Raw genomic sequence first — 22,964 nt, 5'->3', positions numbered from 1 at the left:
GTTAGCGAGTCTAGATATTGCTGTCCAATGGTCGAAGTCCCTGGGTCCGCGGGTGGGGGGGTGGTGTGGAACTGGGTCGGGAAGTCGGAAGCTGAAGGTCTACGAGTCTGGGCCAGGAACTGGAGATCGGAGGCCCAGAGTAAGCCTGTCCTGGGGTTGGAGACTAGCATGTGTGTGAAAGTGAGTGGGAGAAAAGGGATGTGTTGTGCTGTTGTAGTTTTGTTTTGTTGTGATATTCTGCTGCAGATTGACAACTTGCTATGTTTATTTGGGAGGGCAGGGTGGAGATGCGCCTCTACCAAAGGAAGTGTCCTTCCTTCCCTTCACTAGACTGCAGGTCACCCTTAGGCGAGGTGTAGCACCTGCTTAGCACCACCCCACCGATCAGGGTCGCAGGAAGCCCTGGGAGCAGGTGGTGCATGGTCAAATGAGCAGTTGGTTCATATCACATGTGTGGTCTCGCGACTACTGATGCCAGGCAGACAATCTTTGAGGAGTATTGATAGTGGGTGGGGTAACCCGATTTTGTAAAGACACTGCTCAGAAGAAGGCAATGGTAAACCAATTCTGTAGAAGTATTTGCCAAGAACAATCATGGTCATAGAAAGACCTTGATATCGCCCAGTTCATACCACATGGCACATTATGCTGATGATGTTCTTCCCTCTGTATTCAAGATGTCTGAACAGTCCATGAACACTATTCTGCTCTCTTTTTACGCTGTTTATTTATTTATCTACCCTCGTTATTTACAGTCATTTTTATGTATGGCAATGTACTGCTGAAACCAAACAACAAATTTCATGACGTATGTCGATGATAGTAAACCTGATTTGGGGGGAAAAAAAAGAGACAAAATTTAGTCTGATCAAAGGTATACTGTACTTGAGAAGAGCAGCTTGTGGAAAGTTTATATTTGAAGTCACACGCAGAATTGGACGCATTAACTATAAATAACAACTGTTGAGCAAATAGCAACGCACTGTAATAGCAGATACTGTATCTAAGCAAACACTACGTTTATGCCAGAATGTGTGGTGACCCCCATAATATTTTTAGGTTGTGTTTGTTGTTACCACAAACGATGCATTTCACTGTTGTTTCAATCTAAATTAACCTAAATCTGGATAATCACATCTCTGCAGAGAATTGCACTTGTAGCTTTTTTAGGAGTGACAAAGAGAAAAGGGAGATTGGGGATGGAAAATTAGATTGAAAAGGATATTAATGTCTGTGAATTTGAAAGTGAGGGACAAATGGAGACTAAAAAGGAGAATTTTTGGGCTGGAAAATAATTAGGAATTTTTTTGGAGGGAAAGGGATCAAGGAAGGACTTGAGATGCTGGTTGAACAACTGCGGAGGCTTTGAGAAGCATGATTCAAGGACATGTGTTCCTTTCTCTTCATTATCCTCTGTCCTCATCAGCTGGATTTGCACTGCAATAAGTATAGGTGAGTATATAGTCTTTGGAATTAAGGGAACAGAAGGATCGGGTTGTTACTGAGAGCTCCCAACAATCTGCCACCCGCAGCTTCCCAGTTATCTCCCATCTGCTGAGGCAAAGCACAAGCCTACTTGCTCCTTGTAAAAGTTTCAGCTTTTTGAAGTTGTAGAAATCATCTCCAGTACCTTACCTTTCAAAGACATCATTCACAATTTCTTCAGTAACAAGATTAACTGAGTTAGGTAAAGGTCCAACACCCATGAGATACTCTCCTTTGATTCATATTGCTCCTGCAATAGAACAGCTATTAAAGTGAAGGGATTTTACAATTCTGCATCATATAATTGCTTTCAAAGGGGAAGCTGATGTTTCTATTACCACATCCAGAATTATCAAACCCTTAATTACAGTTTATTCTGCAGAGTTGCTTGTACAGCTACTTATTTTATAAAGTGATCAGTTGTAAGAGGAAGGCAATGCAGAATAGCCAAAGTGTCGACACTAATATGCAACTTAGAACATGGAAATAGGATATTAAGACAAACTCTTTGTGAGAGAGGGCACAAAGTGACAATGGTAGTAGACCTTACATAGGCTAACATACTTCTTTAAACAGTAATTGGAGTTTTTTTTTGCTACACATTATCCGGGCAAAGTAGGACAATCTTAGAAAAGGAGAGAACAGAAAATCATAGTCTATAGGTCACTTAGCCTAACATTTGTCACTGGAAAAAGGCTGGTAATGGAAGTTGGAAGCCTAATGTTTATGAGTCTGGGCCAGGAACTGGAGATTGGAGGCACAGAGCCACCCTGTTCTGGGGTTGAAGACCTGTATGTGTGTGAGAGATGGTGGGAGAAAAGGGTTTGCTGTGCTGCTGTAGTTTTGTTTGATTTCTGCTGTTGTGTTGTTGTTACTTGTCTTGTTCTGCTGAATATTGAGAACATGCTATGTTTATGACAGAATGTGTGGAGACACTTGCTGGAAGTAATGTTCAGAAAATAATAAAACAGGCAAAGTTAACATAGTTTGTGAAAAGGAGATCATGCTGGATAGGTAAGAGAGGAACGATTAGATTCGGGTATTTGGATTTCAGGAAGGCATTTGATAAGATGCCTAATAAGTGATAACTATACAAGATGACAGAGAACACATGGAGCTGGAGGTATTATACTTGGAGAGGAGGTTGGCCAACTAACAAGAAGCTGTGTGTTGGTATAACTACATACTTTTACATTGGTAATCAGTAACTATTGAAATGTCACATGATCATTGCCGGCACAACTACTTTCATCTTTATTAATGATCTAGATGAAAAGACTGTGTGTTCTGTAGTGAGATTTGCTGACGATGCAAAGATATGCAAATTGTGAGGATACAAACAAACTGCAAAAGCACATCAATAGGTTATGTAAGTGGGTAAAGAATTATCAGCTGAGGCATCTTGTGGGAAAATGTGGAAAAAATGAAAAACAGGTTACTATTAAAGGGATCATGAAGGACAAATAGTTGGCATACAGGTATAACATTTAGGAAAGCTGATGAAATACTGCATTTTAATGCAAGGGATATGAAGAATAAAGCTTAGAAGTGTGCTGATGAGACCACACCCAGAGTATCGTGTAGAAATTTGACTGTTTTTAAAAAAGGATATTCAGTGAAGAAAAAATGCTTTGTGTTGCTTCCTGAGTCGAGAGGTCTGATATATGAAAAGAGCGTGTAAGTTGCGTCCTACTGCATTCGAATTCTTAGAGATTCTGACAAGGATTGACAGGTTTGATGCTTCCTCTGGTGAGACTATCCACGCCCAGGGAAGAACAGTTTCAGAATAAGGGGCCATTCATTTTAGTCGGAGAGGAGAAGAAACTTCTTCTCTCAGGGTGTTGTGATTATTTGGGAGAGCTGTAGAGGTGTAACAAGTCAAGCCTAGATCAGCCATGATCTTGTTGAATTGTCATACTCTGGAATCTTTCAGGTATACCTAGTCCTGTTTCCAATGTTCTTATCACAACATTGTGTTGATCTGCTATATATCCTTTCAGTGGTCCAGAATTATATAATGAATCTCTCTCGTTATCTGCTTGAAAATATACTTCAAAAGCATGGCAAAATTTAACATCCACAACATATATTTAAGAGTTACGTCATTCTATCAAAGTCAAGACTTCCTGGCTGCTGCACCTTTTTTTTTGCCATCTGCAGGACGCACTGCATTAACTCACTAAGGCTCCTTGGGCAGCACCTTTCAAATCCACTACCTCTTCCACCTACAAGGAAAGGGCAACAAAAATGTGGGAACACCACCAGGAAAGTTGTCCTTTAAGTCAATCACCATCCTCACTCGGAATTATATTACCACTCCTTCACCATCACTGGGTCAAAATCCTGGCACACTCTCACTAACAACATCAAAGACTGCAGTGGTTCAAGAAAGCAATTCACCACCAACTTTTCATAATGGATGGGCAATTAAATATTACATTAGCCTACAAAGCATACATCCCACAAATAAGACAAAGAACTGTGGGAAATTTTCACATTTAATTGGAAGTTTAAAGTATCCCTCCCTGAATTTTCCAGTCAGGAAATGCTACCTCAGGATTTAATGCCACAATGACCCTTAAGAGTCTAAAATCATTTTTGCTTAATGCCAGTTTATAAATATTTTGCATGGTCAGTGTATACACATACACTTTCTAACACAAAAAGATGATTAAATAAAAGATCCATTTGGCCTTCCTCCGCTTGAAATCTCCCGAAAAATATACATCTCCAGAGGTCTGCTCCACTTTAGACACCTGTGACAAAAAATCTCAATAGTCTAACTGGAAAAATAAGCATTCACATCGACAATGCATTTAAAGGTTCCCTGCATCTGCTGTCAAGCACTAGGGTCATTTTTAGCTTCCAAACTAAGTGAGATGACAATCGAGATTCCATCCACCCACCCACAATTTTTTTCTTCTGTAGATATCATTCCAGAAATTATAGTTTGGCTCCACTAAATTATTGCCCAGGTGAAGGTGCAAAGTATAATTTTATACCAGAAAAGCAGTGTACTTGTAGCTTATTAAAATTTTCTTCCTGATTGGGGAAAAAAGCCAATCATTCAGACATTCTGAATGTGCTCCCTTTTCTTGGATAAGTGGTAAATTATGATTGACAGTATTAGAAAAGTATATGAAGATAGCACATATTTCATTCTATAAAAAATACAAATAGGTCTTCTGAGTTAAATATTTCATGTGAAAGAATGAGTGAATGAAAGACATGCTGTTGTATTTATGCCATAAATATATTTGCTGCTTCCCCTGTCTGCCTACCACAGCTACTGAAAACCACACGGGCATTGGATCGTATGAATTACCTGAATAAGCAGTCTAGAAGAATGGAGAAAGAAAAAGTTGAAAAGAATTTGGAAAAACTAAAGACAATTTCAAATCAGAAGATTCTCATTAACAGACAAAAGGTGAGTTGCAATATTTTGTTTCCTGTTAATTGTACTGTTTGTAATTTTACGGTTTATCTCAAAACTCAGGAGAAAGCATTGAATATTATATCGGTGTATAACAACTGTTAAGACATTATCCTATTTCGACCATAGAGGTCAATATTCCGTGATATTTGATGTGGTAAAAATGAGTGTTTCTGATTATCTCCCCCTTATTTTCTGCTTAGACCAGGGGGTGGCTAACCTTTTACATTCCATGCGTCAATTTTTTCACGTAGGAGTTCTATATATTTTTACAAGAATTGAATGGGAGTACAAGAGTTGTATGGTGCATCTGAACTCATGAGTGAAAAAATTGATGCATGAAATATAAAAGGTTGGCCACCCCTGGCTTAGACCATAAGATATCGGAGCAGAATTAGGCCACTTGGCCCATCAAGTCTGCTCCACCATTTCATCATGGCTGATCCATTTTCCCTCTCTGCCCCTATCTCCCACCATCTCCCTATATCCCTTCTTGCCTTGACCAATCAAGAATCTAAGAACCTCTGCCTTAAGTATACCCAGTGACTTGGCCTCCACAGCAGCCTGTGGCAACAAATTCCACAGACTCACCACTTTCTGGCTGAAGAAATTCTTCCTCACCTCCGTTCTAAAAGGACGCCCCTCTATTCTGAGGCTCTGTCATCTGGTCTTAGACTCCCTCACCATAGGAAACATCCACTCTTATCGAGGCATTTCAACATTCGATAGGTTTCAATTAGGTCACCGTTCATTCTTCTGAATTCCAGTGAGTATAGGCCCAGAGCCATCAAATGGTCTTCATATAACAACCCTTTCAATCCTGTAAATCATTTTCATGAGGCTCCTTTAAATCCTCTCCAATTGTAGCACATTCTTTCTTAGATAAGGAGCCCAAAATTGCACAGCATAGTTGACTCCTGGTTAAGATGGCGCCTGTGTGCAACACTCCTTCAGTCAACGTCTTCTGGATAGATCATGAAACCATATATTTCACTGCTTTTTTGTCTTTTATGTTTGTTTTTTGTCTTGTGTGTGATTCTGGAACTGTTAGAGCCTGTGATTTGCAGTTTGGAGATTGTTTGGGTGTTTCAGTGCTCTATGGTCTCCGAGGGGACTCGGGTGGCTGAGGCAGCATGCGGAAGCCTCTTGGTGAGAAGGCTGCAAGCCACTGTTTGATTCCATTTCACCGATCAAAGCTTCCATTGTTCACCAATTAAAGCGACAAGGGAGATTGAAACACTGATTACCTATCTTATCACTGGGGGGGATCTCTCTGCTGCCGGAGAGGATAGACTGCCTTTTTATCACTGTTGAAATCGCTCTACAATGGATAGAGGAGACTGGCTTTTTATCACTGGTGAGATCGCTCTGATATGGAGAGGGAGAATGTTGCCTGGGTTTCCTGCATTTTGGATGTGGACTTGGATTGTTGAGTTTTTTTTTCAGTCTTATGGTTATTTTTGTATTCTGTGCTTTTTGCCAGATTTTTCTCTTTTTTTTTGTGTGCGGAGGAGGGGGATTTGGGGGTTGATGTGCCTGTTCTGTTTTTGTTCATCCTAGTGTGTGGGAAGGAGGGATTTGGGGGTTCCTGCCTTTCTTTCTTTGATTTCATGGCTATCTGGAGAAGAAGAATTTCAGAGTTGTATACTTTGATAGTAAATGAACCTTTGAACCTTTGAAGTGAGGCCACAACAGTGCTTTATAAAGCCTCAACATTACATCTTTGCTTTTATATTCTAGTCCTCTTAATATGAATGCTAACATCACATTTGCCTTCCTCACCACAGACTCAACCTGCAAATTAATCTTTAGGGAATCCTGCACAATAACTCCCTTGCATTCAATTCTTTGCCTTTCCAAGCATATTCTGTTTCCTGGATAACAATCTCTAATATACAATTTCTTTGAGGATGTTTCTTTAAGAAAATAATTGGTGGCCATGAATGTTCCTTGACTATATACGTTGATGTAAAGTTTGATGTAAAATTGCTCCATGCAGCTTAACGTTCCAGTCTATGTTCTGGAGGTAACCAATTCCTTCCAAAATTTTCATTAGCCTAGGGCAGAATTATGACCAAATGCTATTGATGAGAAAGGCAGCAAAGAATTCAGCCAATTCAGGGGCTTTTAGAAGATAAATGGAACCTACAGCACAGGAAAAGGCACTTGACTATTTGGTCTGTTGCACTGAAAATTCCAGGCAAGCCTCCTTCCGTATATCTCCATCTAAAGCAATTAGTGTAAACTTTGTTTTTTCCTTACATCTGTTTCATTAGCTGTTCAATGCATCAATCTATTCAGCAAGGAGGGCAGTGCTCATGCCCTTGTCCATATCAATGCTGTTGAGGTTGAGAGATTCGAGAGCCTAGGAATGAATGTCACCTCTGTGTCCTGGTCCACCCATGTTGATGTGATGGTCAAGAAAGCTCACAACACATCTACTTCCTCAGGAGGCTAAGAAATTTGAAATATCCCATTTTAATTGTACACTGGGTTGCTCTCTTCAGTTACCTGATGAGGTAACCACAGCCTTTGGCCAGGAGCAGATATTGTCAGGTGATGCCCGACCTTCATAGAGTGTTTCGACCCTTAACCACTACACTCTCCAGTTGGCAGGTCAGTAGTAATGGCCAAGTCACTGTCCATCTGCTCCAGGCTTCCAGCTCAACTCCTGTCATCTGCTCCAGATCCAGCAAGGGGCTCTTTCTGCTTCCTTTGCAGTAAATCAATTACAGTATATCTATATTGAATAGATTGAAAATTGTGCAAAAATAGAAATAATATATTTTTTAAAAAGTGAGGTAGTGTTCATGGGTTCAATGTCCAATTAGGAATCAGATGGCAGAAGGGAAGAAGCTGTTCTTGAATCACTGAGTGTGTGTCTTCAGGCATAATCTTCCTGACAGGTATTTGGAATTAATAGTGGCCTATTATAGGTCAGCAAAACTGATCTAAGATTGTCAGCTGACTTCATCATTCAAATATCAGAAAATGCGTTGGGCATATCCTATTGTCTAACTCCTGTCAAAAATGGTGATAGATACATCACGGTAAAACAAAAGCTCTTCTGCCTGTTGAGACCATTTCTAATTATCAATCAGCCATTTACAGTAAGTTAATCTGATACACTCTGTGGCCACTTCATTGGTTACACCTGTATACTTGCTTGTTAATGCAAATATATAATCAGTCAATCATGTGGCAGCAACTCAAAACATCAAAGCATGTAGATATGCTAAGGAAGTTCAGTTGTTGGTCAGACCAAACATCAGAATGGGGAAGAAATGTGATCTAAGTGAGTTTCACCATGGAATGATTGTTGGTGCCAGACAGGGTGGTTTGAGTATCTCAGAAACTGCTGACCACCTGAGATTTTCACGCAGAACAGTTTTTAGAGTTTACAGAAAATGGTGCAAAATGAAAAAAAATCATCCAGTGAGCAACAGTTCTGTGGGCAAAAATGCCTCGTTAATAAGTGACATCAGAGGAGAATGGCCAGACTGGTTCAGGCTGACAGGAAAGCGACAGTAACTCAAATAACCATGTATTACAACAGTGGTGTGCAGAAGAACATCACTGAACACACGACACATTGAACCTTGAAGAAGATGAGCTATAGTCACAGAATACAACAAATTTACATTTTCTTCTTCCCACATAGATTTCCTTACACAGTAGGGGCAATTTACAGTGGCCAGTTAACCAAACGACCTCCATGTCTTTGGAATGTGGAAAGAAAATTGGATCACATGGAGGAAATTCACATAGTCACAAGGCAAACGTGCAAAGTTCACATAGTCAGAAGCAGAGATCAGGATTGAACCCGGGTAACTGGAGCTGAGGTAGCAGCCCTTGCAGCTGTACCACTACATACAATACACAAGCAACCCTCTCCAGCTTGACTCTCGAGTCTCATCATCTGGATTACAGTGAATTTCAAACACTAACTAGGCATTCTTCCTTAGCTTCCAGATCAGAACCTGACCAATTTCACCCAGCTTTCACCCTCGTCAAACACCAGAGGGCTAAGCAGGTGAGAGATGGAAGTGGTTGGAGGGAGAACAGAAGGGTGTATAGTTGGTATGAGAAAGGACAAGGAAGGCGAGACATTGGGTGGAGGCTGCAATCCTGAGAGAAGGCTGGAGGGGGTTTATAGAGTCACAGAGTTATGCAGCATGGAAACAGGACTTTGTATCCAGTTTGTCCATGTCCTGCCTAAGACAGTTCCATTTTACTGTGTTTGGCACATATCTCTCCAGTCTAAACCTATCCTGTCCATGTTGATGTTCAAATTTCTTTTAAACCTTGTAATTGTACTTGCTCTCTTACTTCATTTGACAGTTCATTCCATATACCCATCAACCTCTGTGTGGGAAAAACATACTCCTGAGATCTCCTTTAAATCTTTCCCGAGTCACCTTAAAGTTATGCTCTCCAGTTTTTGATAAATCTACACTGGGAAAAAGGCTGGGAGTCTGTACCCTGTCTAAGCCCCTCAGCCTCCTTCACTCCAGAGCAAACAGTCCCAACCTTTCCAATCTCTCCTTAAGACTCAAACCTTCACATGACTAACATCCACGTGAATCTCTCTAGATTAATCACATCCTTCACGCACCATGATGACCAGAACAGGACACAATACTCCAAGTATGATCTTACCAACATCTTGTACAGCTGTAGCATGACTTTCCAACTTCTGTACTCAATGCCCTGACACTGAAGGAAAGTGCTATCCACTTTGTTCACCACACTGTCTACATTATTTGCAGATTCCTATGCCCATCAGCAGTGCTTTTAAGGAATCCGAATCAGGTTTATTATCACGGGCATGTGTCATGAAATTTGTTAACTTAGCAGCTGCAGTTCAAGGCAATACATAACATAGAAGAAGAAAAAACTAATAAATAGATAAATCAATTACAGTATACAGTATAAATATATTGAATAGATTAAAAATTGTGAAAAAAAGAAATAATATGTATTAAAAAAGTGAAGTAGTGTTCACGGGTTCAATCTCCACTTAGGAAGAAGCTGTTCCTGAATCACTAAGTGTGTGCCTTCAGGCTTCTGTACCTCCCAGCTCATGGTAACAGTGAGAAAAGGGCATGCCCTGGGCGCTGGAGGTCCTTAATAATGGACGCTGCCTTTCTGAGACACTGCTCCTTGAAAATGTCCTGGGAACTTTGTCGGCTGGTGCCCAAGATGGAGCTGACTAAATTTACAACCCTCTGCAGCTTCTTTTGGCCCTGTGCAGTAGCCACCCCACCCCCCATACCAGACAGTGATGCAGCCTGTCAGAATGCTCCACGGTACATCTATAGAAGTTTTTGAGTGTATTTGTTGACATGCCAAATCTCTTCAAACTCCTAATGAAGTATATTTGCTGTCTTGCCTTCCTTATAACTACATCGATATGTTGGGACCAGTTTATGTCCTCAGAGATCTTGACACAGGCCAAGGTAAGTTGTTGGATGCCCACTCAAATCTGATGCAGGTTTTCCAACTATCATTTCATGCATGTGTTTTATGTTAACTAGGCACAACAGTTATGATGAGGCTGGGGAGAGGGGGACTGTGAAAGTACAATAGATAGTAACTATTTTGTTTTCAAAGTTGCCAGAGAAAGTTGCTAAGACAACAGCAGCAGAAAACCATCAGGAATCAGTACAGTCATCTTCAGGAGCTGGGAGCAGTCAATTTGGAGACCATCTTCCGAAATTTGCAAGCTTTCTTCAGAACCCCACAAAGAAGATTGGTAGGAATAGTGAAAATAATTTTCTGATTTGTATTGCTTCTTGTATAAATATTAAAAGCTAAGTATTGCAATAGTTGATAATTGAAGTCTAAGTTACTGAAGCAATTACATGTCTTGTTGTGAGTACGTTGAAAAGGGAGAATTGGTGATAAAATGAACCAGTACACAATTACAAGGCAATCTCTACTGTGGCTGTGATGCATCTAAATTTACCCCCACCCCCACCCTGGGTTAATGAAAGGGATTATCAATAAGATTTACGCATTTGATCAAAATCCTGCAAGAGAGAGTGCCTCTGTGGTGGTCTTGGGACAAGATTGCACTCAGCAGACATACCCTGATCTACCAACACTCATTGCCTGTATGATGGAAGAGGGTTTCTGATATAACTATAATCTAGAACCATCATAGTCTTTAAGCATAATGAAGGGACGGTGGAGATACAGAAACATTAAAAAGATAGAAACAATAAATGGTCCTGAAACAAATGCACTAACAAAATCATTCAACTATTTTGTCACTTAAAAGTTATCTGTTAGTTGAAATGTCCAAAACAGTAAGTAGTACAGCTACTAGGACTTGATGTTTCAATCCCTATGATAAGTCGGCACTCTCGATGTTGGCAGTGGGCTTGGAGTGGTGACAAGGAGGGAGGGTAGGTACCTCATCGGGGTCATCAGGTGGGCACCCTCCTTCTTTGACATTTCGTTGATAAGCCCACGATGTCTCCAGAGGGCTCAACGGTGCTACCTGACGTCCTAGATACACCCCCCCCCCTCAGTTCCATACACTCCTGTCTTCATCTTGCAGCCCAGTTGTTGTCTTTCCTTTTAATCCAAATCCAATTGCTTCTTTCTTCTGCTGCATTTGACAAGGACTTGATTGCTTGTTGGAGGGAGTGACCCCTCGCCCCCATCTTCTTCAATAGACTGATCGTAGATGTAGCGACGAGTCCCCTGTATCCCACTTCTACAGGGAAAATCTTGGTCTTCCAGCCATTATGGGCAGCTTCAGTTGCCAGTTCAGAGTACTTGGTCTTTTTCCTCTCATAAGCTTCTTTGACACCATCTTCCCATGGTTCTGTCAATTCCACAACATATGCCAGCTTGGCTGTTGTGGACCACAGGACATTATCTGGCCGGAGTGTTGTAGCTGCAATGTCTGGGGAAAGCACAAGCTTTTTTCCAAGTCCACGTCCATTTTCCAATCCCGAGCAACCTGCAGAATGCTTACATCTTTTGATGTTATATGGTGTTCTGGAGGTTGGCCTGCTGGTACAAATCGTGTGATGTGGACATTTCTTGCTGATGTTTGTGGGAGAGCATTTGTGGTGATTCGCCCTATTCCAAGATTGATGCCAGCTGTCTGAGAACTTGGTTATGCCGCCAAGTGTACCACCCCTGGGTGAGGCTTTTGGTACATCCTGTTAAAATGTGCCTTAGTGATCCAGGTGCTTGACAAAGAGAGCAAGTGGGGTCTTCTCCCCACCACTGGTTCAGGTTCTGGGGTGTGGGTAGGAGTCATAAGTGGCTCTGATGACAAAACTTAGCCGAGATCCCTCCATCTCCCAGAGGTCACGCCAGCTAAGTTTCCCTTTTCCAGGCTCTCCCAATTAGTCCAGTGGCCCTGCTTGGCCATTGAGACGGCCGTGGCGTTTCGCTCTGCCTCCTCTTGTCTTCTCAACTCCTCCACCAAGAGCCGTCTCTTCTGCACTGATGTTGCCTTGTGCCATTGAGGAGCTTTTGGGATGAGCCCAAGCCCAGCTTTCCCGTGTTGGACTTGGCCAACCACATCCCTGAAGTGAAGAGCAGACTTAGCACTCTGAACAGTTTCAGATGGGGTCAACTTCCTCCCCGTTACCACACGGGGGGGCCACTGTTCGAATAACAGTATCTTCAGATTCAGTGAGGGTCATGACCAACCTTGCTTTGGGGCATTTGAAGTCTTCCACAAGACTTGCAATTGGTAATTCCAATTTGCCATTCTCGTACAGTCCAATAGGACTTAAGCATCGTGGAAGTCCAAGCCACTGTTTCACATGTTTCACAAAACTCTTTCGAGCTTTTCCACCTTGTTGATGGGGATTTCATACACTGTTAAAGGCCAGTTGAGTCTTGGGAGTATGCCGAACAGGAAGCACCACAGCTTGAGTTTTCCTGGCAGCCAGGTCTTGCTGATGTGAGCTGTGTACATGATGGTATCCTTTTTGAGTTGTTTAAACTACTCAGTGTCCTTGAGCTTAGCATCATACCATTGGCCCAAGCTCTTCACTGGCATTTCTGAAACAATTGGGACAGGTGTCCCATCAATCTGAAATCTTTGATCCGTGACTTGACCTTTGACAATGGAGATGCTTCTGCACTTGCTGGGATTGATCTTCATCCTCGCCCATGTGATGTTTTGATGAAGCTTTTCCAGAAGTCTCTTGGTGCAGGGGCCAGTTGTCATCAGTATTGTTATATCGTCCATATGGGCTCATATCGGTGGTAACCGTTGACCAAACTGTAGCCCTTTTCCCTCCGCAACCCATTTTGAGTCTCTGATAATGAGCTCCATTGCCATAGTGAAGGCCAATGGGGAGATGGTGCACCCTGCCATGATGCCTACTTCCAGTGGTTGCCGCGCTGTGGTGAAGTCTGATGTTGTGAGACAGATTTGCAGATCCTGGAAGTAGTGTTTTACCAGTTTTGTTGCAGGCACCTGAAAGAATTCAAAAGCAGTCCACAGTAGGGAATGAGGAACTGATCGATAGGCGTCAGCCAGGCCGAGGAACAAGACATGCAGATCCTTTCCTTCTTTCTTAGCCAGCTGGATTTGATGCCATATGACGCTGGTATGTTCAAGGCATCCCGAGAAACCTGCTGTGCCAGCCTTTTGGATTGACGTATCAATGAAATGGTTTTCTTTCAGATACTTTGTAAGTCTTTGCGCCAACACGCTGAAAAAGATCTTGCCCTCTATGTTCAGAAGGTTTATTTGGCGAAACTGCTCAATGGTGGACGAATTCTTTTCTTTTGGGATCAGAACTACCCCCCCGCTCTTCTCCAGGCTTTGGGGATAACTTGCTTTGCCCACACAACCCTCATGTTTTTCTAATTTATCAGTTCAAATGCCAGGTCAACTTTTATTCTTCATCAAATTTTAGCAAATCGTTAAAAAATGGATTACCTTGTTCCTATCGCGTTTATGGCATCTTCTCTGCTGCCTGCCTTGTTTTGGCTATGTTCCAACAATGAGTGAACTTTAAGTGTGCTTTGTTAATGTCATGAGGTTTGTAAAAATATTGATATAAGTTCAAGCATTTTCTTTCAATTTAATGATGTAAAATATTGCCTGAATCTGTACATTAACTTAACAGTTTATAAGAGCTGCAATCAGCACATCAAATATTTCATGATGCACAATTCAACTTTCCACTGCCACAATCAATCACTGTACCATTTGGAATTAGACCCTCTCAGATGGGAAATAAAATGTGAGGAGGTGGCAAAATTAGCCATGTACTTGCTGCTGGTTCCTGTCGAGCAATAGCTGTTTTAAGTGAATCTGAGGCTAGAATCAGGCTCTCGATCCATCACTGCTTCCCACCAAGATCGACACATGCTATCATGATTTTTATACAGTACACACACTTTTGTCATGTATGCAAACACCACTGGTGTGTCTGTTGTATCCATGACAGTGAAAAAGAGGGTAAAGAAAATTGATCTCTAAGAAAAAAATGTCATTTTCTGATTACCTCCTATGAAACACTGCAGAGAAGTATTGGTTACGTTACTGCGACAGTATTTGTTGAATTTATGGCACTGTGTACTTTCATGATGTATTTACAATTTTATAAATAAAATACAAAATGTAGCAAATGAAAATTAAGCATGCCACGTCTTCAATAGAGTATTAGTAATTATACAATGCTACTTTAAAACTGAAGAAACAGGGTGGGTACGGTGGCGTAGTGATTAGCATAACGCAGTTACAGTGCCGCTATCTGTAAGGAGTTTGTACGTTCTCCATGTGACTACGTAGGTTTCTTCCAGGTTCTCCAGTTTCCTCCCACGTTCCAAAGACATACGGGTTAATTGGTCACATGGGTGTAACTGGGTGGTGCAGGCACGTTGGGCTGGAAGGGCCTGTTAGCATGCTGTATCTCTAAATAAATAAAACCATTTAGTAACTCAAAATCATTCTTCTGCAGGACAGTCAGCCTTAAGATCTTCAGTACCATTTAGCAGATTAAGTTCACCTATTAATACGTCACCCTCTAAGAACACGGACAGCCTGACCAAGAATATGAACAGTGGGCTAGGAAGTGTCAATCTGTCCAAACTGAGTAAATATAACACCTCATATTCACGTTCAAACCAAATGCCCAGCAATCTTGACAGCCGTGGAACAATCACAAGGATGCCTTCTTTGTCGAAGGTCCTTTCTGCAGGAGGGAGTAAATATGTCACTGACTCACGAGAGTCTTTATATGGATCTCTTACCTTGGATAAAAGTCTAAATGAGATGCTTTCAAGAATCGCCAATGAGAAAGTTAAAGTTCAATCAGCAGGTGCAAAAGCACTCAAGCCCGAAGAGGCTCTACGATGCAGGTAACAAACGAACTGAAGTGACCATCTAGAAGTTAAGAAATAAATAAACCAAATGATTCTAATTATTCCTCATTAACCCTATATTGTGGCTAAGTTCACATTCAGGTCAACCTGCACAACTTATTTTTCTTTCTTGCTTTACAATGTATTTGCAAAATCCAGCTACTTCTCAATTCCCTGTTTTAGCAGTACTGGATAATGTCACTAGACTTTGAGTAGAGAGTAAAATGAGTGAGAGCAATTAACAACAGTTATATGCCAAGGTACATGCTTTTAACATTGGGTGTACAAAATTACATACATCTTCACTTAAATTCGTCGCTTTATGGAGTGGAGACTGGTTTCCATGATGTGCTGAGCCATGTCCACAACTCTTCTGGCAGTCTCATGCAGAGCACTTGTTATACCAAGCTGTTATGCATTCAGATTAGATGCATTGATGAAAGTTGGTCACGGCTCAAGGGGACATGCCAAATTTCTCTAGCCTTCTGAGAAAGCAGAGGCAGTGGTGAGCTTTCTTGGCCACGGCAACTGTGTGATCACTCCTAGAAATTTGAAGCTCTCATCTCTCTCAACCTCAGCACTGTTGATGTAGAGAGGAGCATACACACTGCCCCACTTCCTGAAGTCAATGACCAACTCTGTGGTTTTAGTGACATTGAACGAAAGGTTATTGTCATGACACTACATTACAAAGTGCTCTCTCCTTCCTGTACTCTGACTCATCATTAACCCCAGAGACGTCGTGGATCGCGTCCACAACATTTTGGAGAGGGAGGGAGAGCAGCCAGATATCTTGGTACATATGGGTGCCAATGACATAGGAAGGAAGAGAGAATTTAGAGAACGAGGTAGAAAGCTGAGAAGCAGTACCTCTCGGGTAGTAATTTCTGGATTGCTACCTGTGCCATGCACTAGTGAGGGTAGAAACAGGATGATTTGGCAAATTAATGTGTGGCTGGGAAGCAGGAGCAGGGAGCAGAGCTTCAGGTTCTTAGATTATTGAGATCTCTTCTGTAGGAGGTATGACCTGTTTAAAACTAACGGGCTGCACCTGAACCCGAGGGGAACCAATATTCTCGCAGGTTGTTGGAACTGTTGAGGAGAGTTTAAACTAATTTGGCAGGGAGTTGGGAACCAGTGTGAAGGGATTCAGGATAGGATAGATATTAAAAAAGCAAAGATAGTGTGCACTTATACTGTCAGGAAGAGCAGGCAGATGATAGGATATAATTGCAGCCAGCATGGTGAGTATCATTGTATTAGTGCTGCAGAATAAAAAAGGGTATCAAATACAGTACTCAAAGTGTTATATCTCAATGCATGGAGTATAAAAAATAAGCTGGATGATCTTGGTGCACTATTACAGATTGTCAGGTATGATGTTGTGGCCATCGCTGAATCGTGGCTAAAGGATAGTTGTAGTGGGAGCTTAATGTCCAAGTTTACACGTTGTATCAGAGGCATAGGAAGGTAGGCAGAGGGGGTGGTGTGGCTCTGCTGGTAAAAAATGGCATCAAATCAGTAGAAAGATGTGACATAGGATCCGAAGATGTTGAATCCTTGTGGGTTGAGTTAAGAAACTGCAAGGATAAAATGACCCTGATGGCAGTTATATACAGGCCTCCCAAAAGTAGCTCGGATGTGGACCACAGATTAGAACAGGAAATACAAAAGGCGTGTCAAAAGGGCGATGTTATCAGATTTCAACATGCAGGTTGATTGGGAAAATCAGGTTGGAAGTGGATCTCAAGGTTTTTTTTTTATCCTTGCAGTTCCTTAACTCTACCCACAAGGATTCTACATCTTTCAATCCTATGTCACCTCATTCTAAGGAATTGATTTAATTTTTTTTACCAACAGGGGCACACTACCCCTCTGCCTACTTGCCTGTCCTTTCGATACAATGTGTATCCTTGAATGTTAAGCTCGCAACTATTATCTTTTTTCATCCACGACTCAGTGATGCCCACAATGTCATGCCTGCCAATCTCTTAACTGCGCTACAAGATCATCCTCTTTATTCTATATACTGTGTGCATTCAAGTATAAAAGCTTCAATCATGTATTCAACACCCTTTTTGATTTTGTCCCCCTTCTACACTGCAACTCATCCCACTGACTGCAATTTTGCCCTATCATCTGCTTATCCTTCCTGACAGTTTCACTGCACACTGCCTCATTGTAAACTAACATTCCTGTCCTCAACCCTATCATTCCAGTTCCCATCCCACTGCTAAGTTAGTTTAAACCCTCCCCAACAGCTCCAGGACACCCGCCAGCAAGGATATTGGGATATTGGTCCCCCTCAGAATCAGGTGTGAGGTCATACCTTCCCACGAAGAGATCCCAATGATCCAGAAATCTAAAACCTTGCCCCCTGCACCAGTTCCTCAGCCGTGCATTGATCTGCCAGACATCCTATTCTTATCCTCTCTGGTGCGTGGCACTGGACTGGCAGCAATCCAGAGATTGCTACCCTGGAGGTCCTGCTTCTCAGCTTTTTACCTAGCTCCCTGAACTCCCTCTTCAGGACCTCCTCACTTTTCTTACCTATGTCATGGGTGCCAATATGTATCAAGACAGCTGGCTGCTCACCCTTCCCCTTTAGAATGTCCTGGACCCAAACCGAGATGTACCGGGCCCTGGCATCTGGGAGGCACCATATCGTCCAGGTGTTCCTATCATGTCAAAGGAATCTCATTTTTACTCCTCTGACTACAGAATCCCCTATCACTACTGCAGTCTTCTCCCTTCCCCTTCCATTCTGAGCCACAATGCCAGACTCAGTGGTACAGACCTGATCAGTGTAGTTCCCCCTGGGTAGGTCATCTCCCTGAGCAGTATCCTAAACGGTATACTTATTATTGAGGGGAACAGCCACAGGGGTATTCTACACTGGCTGCCCACTTCCCCTCCCTCTCCTGACAGTCACACACTTTTCTGCCTGCCGCAGCTTGGGGGTGACTACCTCCCTGTACCTTGTGTCTGTCATCTCCTCAGCTTCCTGTATGAGCTGAAGGTCATCGAGCTGCAGCTTCAGTTCCTTATCACATTCTTTGGGGAGCAGCAGCTGGGTGCATCTGGTGCAGATGTGGTTGGAGAATAATCTACAATCGTATTCTAAGTACGTTATCTGTTGGGTTAATCTAATAAATTGAGACACCTCGGATCTATAAGATGCATATACAGTGGGAATCAGAGCGCTTCCCACATTGTGGACAACTACAGATGCAGGCAGTGTTGTCAACTGAAGGAGATTTACCTCGGTGTGTTCGACACTTAGCAAAAGGCTGGCATCTGTGAGTCTGAGTGCTTCCTCAGCAACATTGTTCATGAGGTGGTTACCCGGCATAACAAGGAAGTACAGGCAGAGAGGGAATTGGTGACTACCAGTCTGACAAGAAGAGCAGTTGGGAGGCCATCTTACCATCTAACCTGTATTCAGTTCCTAGCACTGACAATTTCCCATGGAGAATGCAGCCAGCGCTCAGGCTAAAGCAGAAATGGGGTTACACAACTAAACATGTTCTGAGAAAGGGCTAAAGAGCAATTGTTTATTGGGATTTCTGTAGTTAAAGGAGCAAATAGTGATTTCTGCAGTGAAAGATGTGCCTCTAAGTTGGTGTGTTAACTCCTTGGTTCCAAGCTTGAGGGTGTTATTGAGCAGCTGCAGAGGTTATGATGTATAGTGATACTAGTACCATACATGAGAGAGTGAAACCCTGCAGGCAGATTTTAAGGAGTTGGGCAAGAGATTAAGAACTTGAAACAAAGACAAAACTGCATTGAGTGAAACTGATTTATAAGAAGATGTCTTAAGATACATTGTTTGTTTAATTGTGTCAAAATAATCCAGCAAAATTTACATGGCATATTTGTTTATTCAGTGAATCTATTCACCAGGTTAACTCATCTTCCTTTTATATGTAACAAAAAGTAAATGTGATCATTTCGTCATCTGCATTTTTGATGAAATATAGAATATGAATGCCAGAGGATACATAATTACAGTTAGAAATTACGTTATAAATAATGTAGTCAAATTTAGGGTCAAGATGTGGATGAGCTCCTGGACCGTACTGAGGAAAACCCTCTTGACCATTAAGTTTCTGGCTTAATGAGGAGAGCAGCATTGTTCAACTCAGTCTTAGGAAATAGGCCAGGCCAAATGAGGCAAGTGTAATAGTTTCAACCCGAAACGTCAACAGTTCCTTTCCCCTCAGAGACGCTGATCACTACAAGAAAATGAATCTTGTGGTGACATATATATACTTCGATAATAAATTTGCTTTGACATGGGGGGCAGCATGGTAGCGTAGTGGTTAGCACATTACTTTACAGTACCAGCAACACAGGTTCAATTCCCGCCACTGCCTGTCAGGAGTCTGTACATCCTCCCCATGACCCACGTGGATTTCCTGCGGGTGCTCCGGTTTCCCACCCACAATCCAAAGACACACCGGTTAGTAGGTTAATTGGTCATTGTAAATTGTCCCGTGACTAGGCTAGGATTAAATCAGGAGGTTACTGGCCGGCGCGGCTCAAAGGCCCAGAAGAGTCTACTCCACGCTGTATCACAGTAAAATAAAATATTTTGACTTTGAGCATATTGTTTGGTGCTTCAGATTGCAGCTCCTGCACTCTCTTGTGCCTCTAAACGTAAGGGTAGAAATATCTAGCAAATGGTCATCGTAACATCCTACGGTTTAGAGTTACTGAAGAGAAAACTGGATAATTCCAGAGACCCTGGTTATTGAGGCCCCAGTTTTAAAAACAAAGAGGTGCATAGCAGCTATAGGTAGGTGGGAACAAATGAGGTGCTGATGGAGTATAAGAAATGCAAGAGAACACTTAATAAAGAAATCAGGATGGCTAAAAGAAGGCATGAGGTTGCCCCAGCAGACAAAGTAAAGGAGAATCCTGAGAGATTCTATAGATATGTTAAGAGCAAAACGATTGCAAAGGACAAAATCAGAATGGTGATCCGTATGTGGAGTCAAAAGAGATGGAGGAGATCTTAAAAGAATTTTTTGCATCTGTAGTTGCTCAGGAGACAGACGCAGTCTATTGAAGTGAGGCAAAGCGGCATCAACTTCATGAACCCTATACAGATTACACTGGAGGAGGTGTTTTGGTATCCTGAGGCAAATTAAGGTGGATAAATCCCCAGGGCCTGACAAGGTGCTCTCCCAGATCCCTTGGGAGGCAAGTGCAAAAATTGCTGGGGCCCTAGAGGAGATATTTAAATCATCCTTAGCCACAGGTGAGGTACTAGAGGATTGGAGGATAGCCAATGTTGTTCCACTGTTTAAGAAAGGCTCTAAAAATAAACCAGGAAGTTATAGGCTGGTGAGCCTGACATCAGTAGTGGCAAAGTTATTGGAAGGTTATCTAGGGGACCGTATATATGAGTATTTAGATAGACATAGACTGATTAAGGATAATCAGCATAGCTTTGTGTGATGTTCTGTAGGTCATGTCTAACCGTATTGAGTTTTTGAAGGAAGTTACTAGGAAAGTAGATGCACTTTAGCAAGGCCTTGGACAAGGTCCCGCATGGGAGGTTGGTCAAGAAGGTTCAGAGGCTCAGCATTCAAGACGAGGTAATAAATTAAATTAGATATTGGCTTTGTGGAAGAAGCCAGAGAGTGGTAGCAGATGGCTGCCTCTCTTTCTGGAGGCCTGTGACTAGTGGAGTGCAGCAGGGATCGGAGCTGGATCCATTGTTGTTTGTCATCTGTATCAACGATCTGGATGATAATGTGGTTAACTGGATCAGGAAATTTGTAGATAAGATTGGGGATGTAGTGGACATTGAGGAAGGCTATCATGGCTTGCAGAGAGATCTGCATCTGCTGGAAAAATGGCAGACAGAATTTAGTGCAGACAAGTGTGAGGTGTTGCTCTTCAGTAGCACCAACCAGGGTAGGTCTTACACAGTGAACAGTAGGGCTCTGAGGAGGGTGATAGAACAAAGAGATCTGGGAATACAGATGAAGGTGTATGGGAATGAACGTGGTGGCATAGGTTGATAGGGTCGTAAAGAAAGCTTTTGGCACATTGGCCTTCATAAATCGAAGTATTGAGTACAGGAAATGGGATATTATGTTGAACATGTAAAAGACGTTGGTGAGGCCTAATTTGGAGTAATATGTGCAGTTTTGGTCACCTACCTACAGGAAAGATGTAATTAATGTTGAAAGAATACAGAGAAAATTTACAAGAATGTTGCAGGCCTGGAGGACCTGACTACAGGGAAAGTTTGAATAGGTTAGGACTTTAATCCTTCAAAGGTAGAAGACTGAAAGGAGATTTGATAGAGGTATACAAAATTATGAGGTGTATAGATAGGGGAAGTGCTAGCAGGCTGTTTCCACTGAGAATGGGAGGGACTACAACCAGAGGGCATGGGTTAAGGGTGAAAGGTGAAAAGTTTAAGGGGAACATGAGGGGAAACTTCTCCAATCAAAGGGTGTGGAACAAGCTGCCGACACAAGTAGTGCACGTAAGCTCGATTTCAATGCTGAAGTGAACACAGATGATACATGGATTCTTAGGTATGGAGGGCTATGGTCCCGGTGCAAATCAATGGGAGTAGGCAATTTAAAAGGTTTCAGCATGGACTAGATGGGCCAAAGGGCCTGTTTTTGTGCTGTACTTTTCTATGACTCTCTAAGAAAGAACAAATGGCCACTTTTGTAATTGTTTTATGATTGAATTCTTAAACAAATTTTGAGAAAAGTCATCAATTTACTGAAGGTTGATATTCATAGAATTTCTGTCATTAACATTCAGCAAAAGAATGACTTATAATCTTCAGTCAATAATCCACTCTTATTATATATTTTCAGATATTTGAGACTATCTCAAAACAACATTTCTACCTTGCTGAAACAGTGTGAAGAATCGGGGTACCAGGTTGATATTCATCCACATATGAAGGAGTCAGAGGTCAATGTTGATGGAGTTTTTTCATGTTCCTACAGTTCTGACACACTGTAGTAGAAGAGATTTGTCTTATTAATCATGTCAATTTGCTTTGATTTGTATGCACTCCTTACTTTTGTGACATTCTAAATGCCAAGAGGAATTAACTGCAAAATGGTGTCCCTGTGCTGTTTGATGTCAATTCCTCCATTTCAACCAATACTGCACGAATGTGCAAATGAAGTAAAAGGATAGTCTGTGACTGCCAAAATCCTGTGGATTACCTATGGTTTAAATAAATATTTCCACAATTAGCTTTCACAGATACAGTTTCTTAACAAAATACTGAACAATTATGACTTTTAGAATAGATAGTTTTAGTCTTTACGATGCGTGCATATTTACTATATTAGGTAATGATTCATTAATATTTCAAACTACTGAATAATTTTCAAAAGTGTAAGTAATTGGAATATTAAATTTGTTACTTTGTTATTGTATTATTATGATTTTTTTTAATTAGCGGTAGTTATAGTATTTGAAGATAGAACAAAATAGTTCCAATGTTTATAAAGATGTACATGAGCCCTACCTTATATTTTTTCAGATCTGCCTCAGGACTGCTCCGGATTTTCCAGTGCTGCATCGAGCTCCAGGTTTGCCATGTGCTTCTCAGACCTTCCTCAAGAGCTCTTTGCATTGTTACCATCAGGTACAGAAGCCTGAAGGCACACACTCAGTGATTCAGGGACAGCTTCTTCTAGAC

General features: G+C 41.8%; 1 protein-coding gene across 1 annotated transcript in view; it reads left to right on the top strand.

The window, feature by feature from the left end:
- LOC140210283 (uncharacterized) overlaps positions 1-22,608 on the top strand; it is a 34,991-nt gene extending 12,383 nt beyond the window's left edge. Inside the window, exons 2-5 of the mRNA XM_072279163.1 lie at positions 4,772-4,912; positions 10,532-10,673; positions 14,869-15,268; positions 22,123-22,608. Of these exons, the coding sequence (XP_072135264.1) occupies positions 4,772-4,912; positions 10,532-10,673; positions 14,869-15,268; positions 22,123-22,273 (834 nt within the window). The 3' untranslated portion in view covers positions 22,274-22,608. The remainder of the gene's footprint in view (positions 1-4,771; positions 4,913-10,531; positions 10,674-14,868; positions 15,269-22,122) is intronic.
- Positions 22,609-22,964: the final 356 nt, after the last annotated feature.

This window comes from Mobula birostris, chromosome 15 (genome assembly GCF_030028105.1).
Source record: "Mobula birostris isolate sMobBir1 chromosome 15, sMobBir1.hap1, whole genome shotgun sequence".
NCBI classification, from domain to species: Eukaryota; Metazoa; Chordata; class Chondrichthyes; order Myliobatiformes; family Myliobatidae; genus Mobula; species Mobula birostris.
Note: the sequence above shows the minus strand (reverse complement) of the source record. Positions and strands in the feature narration are given on the sequence as shown.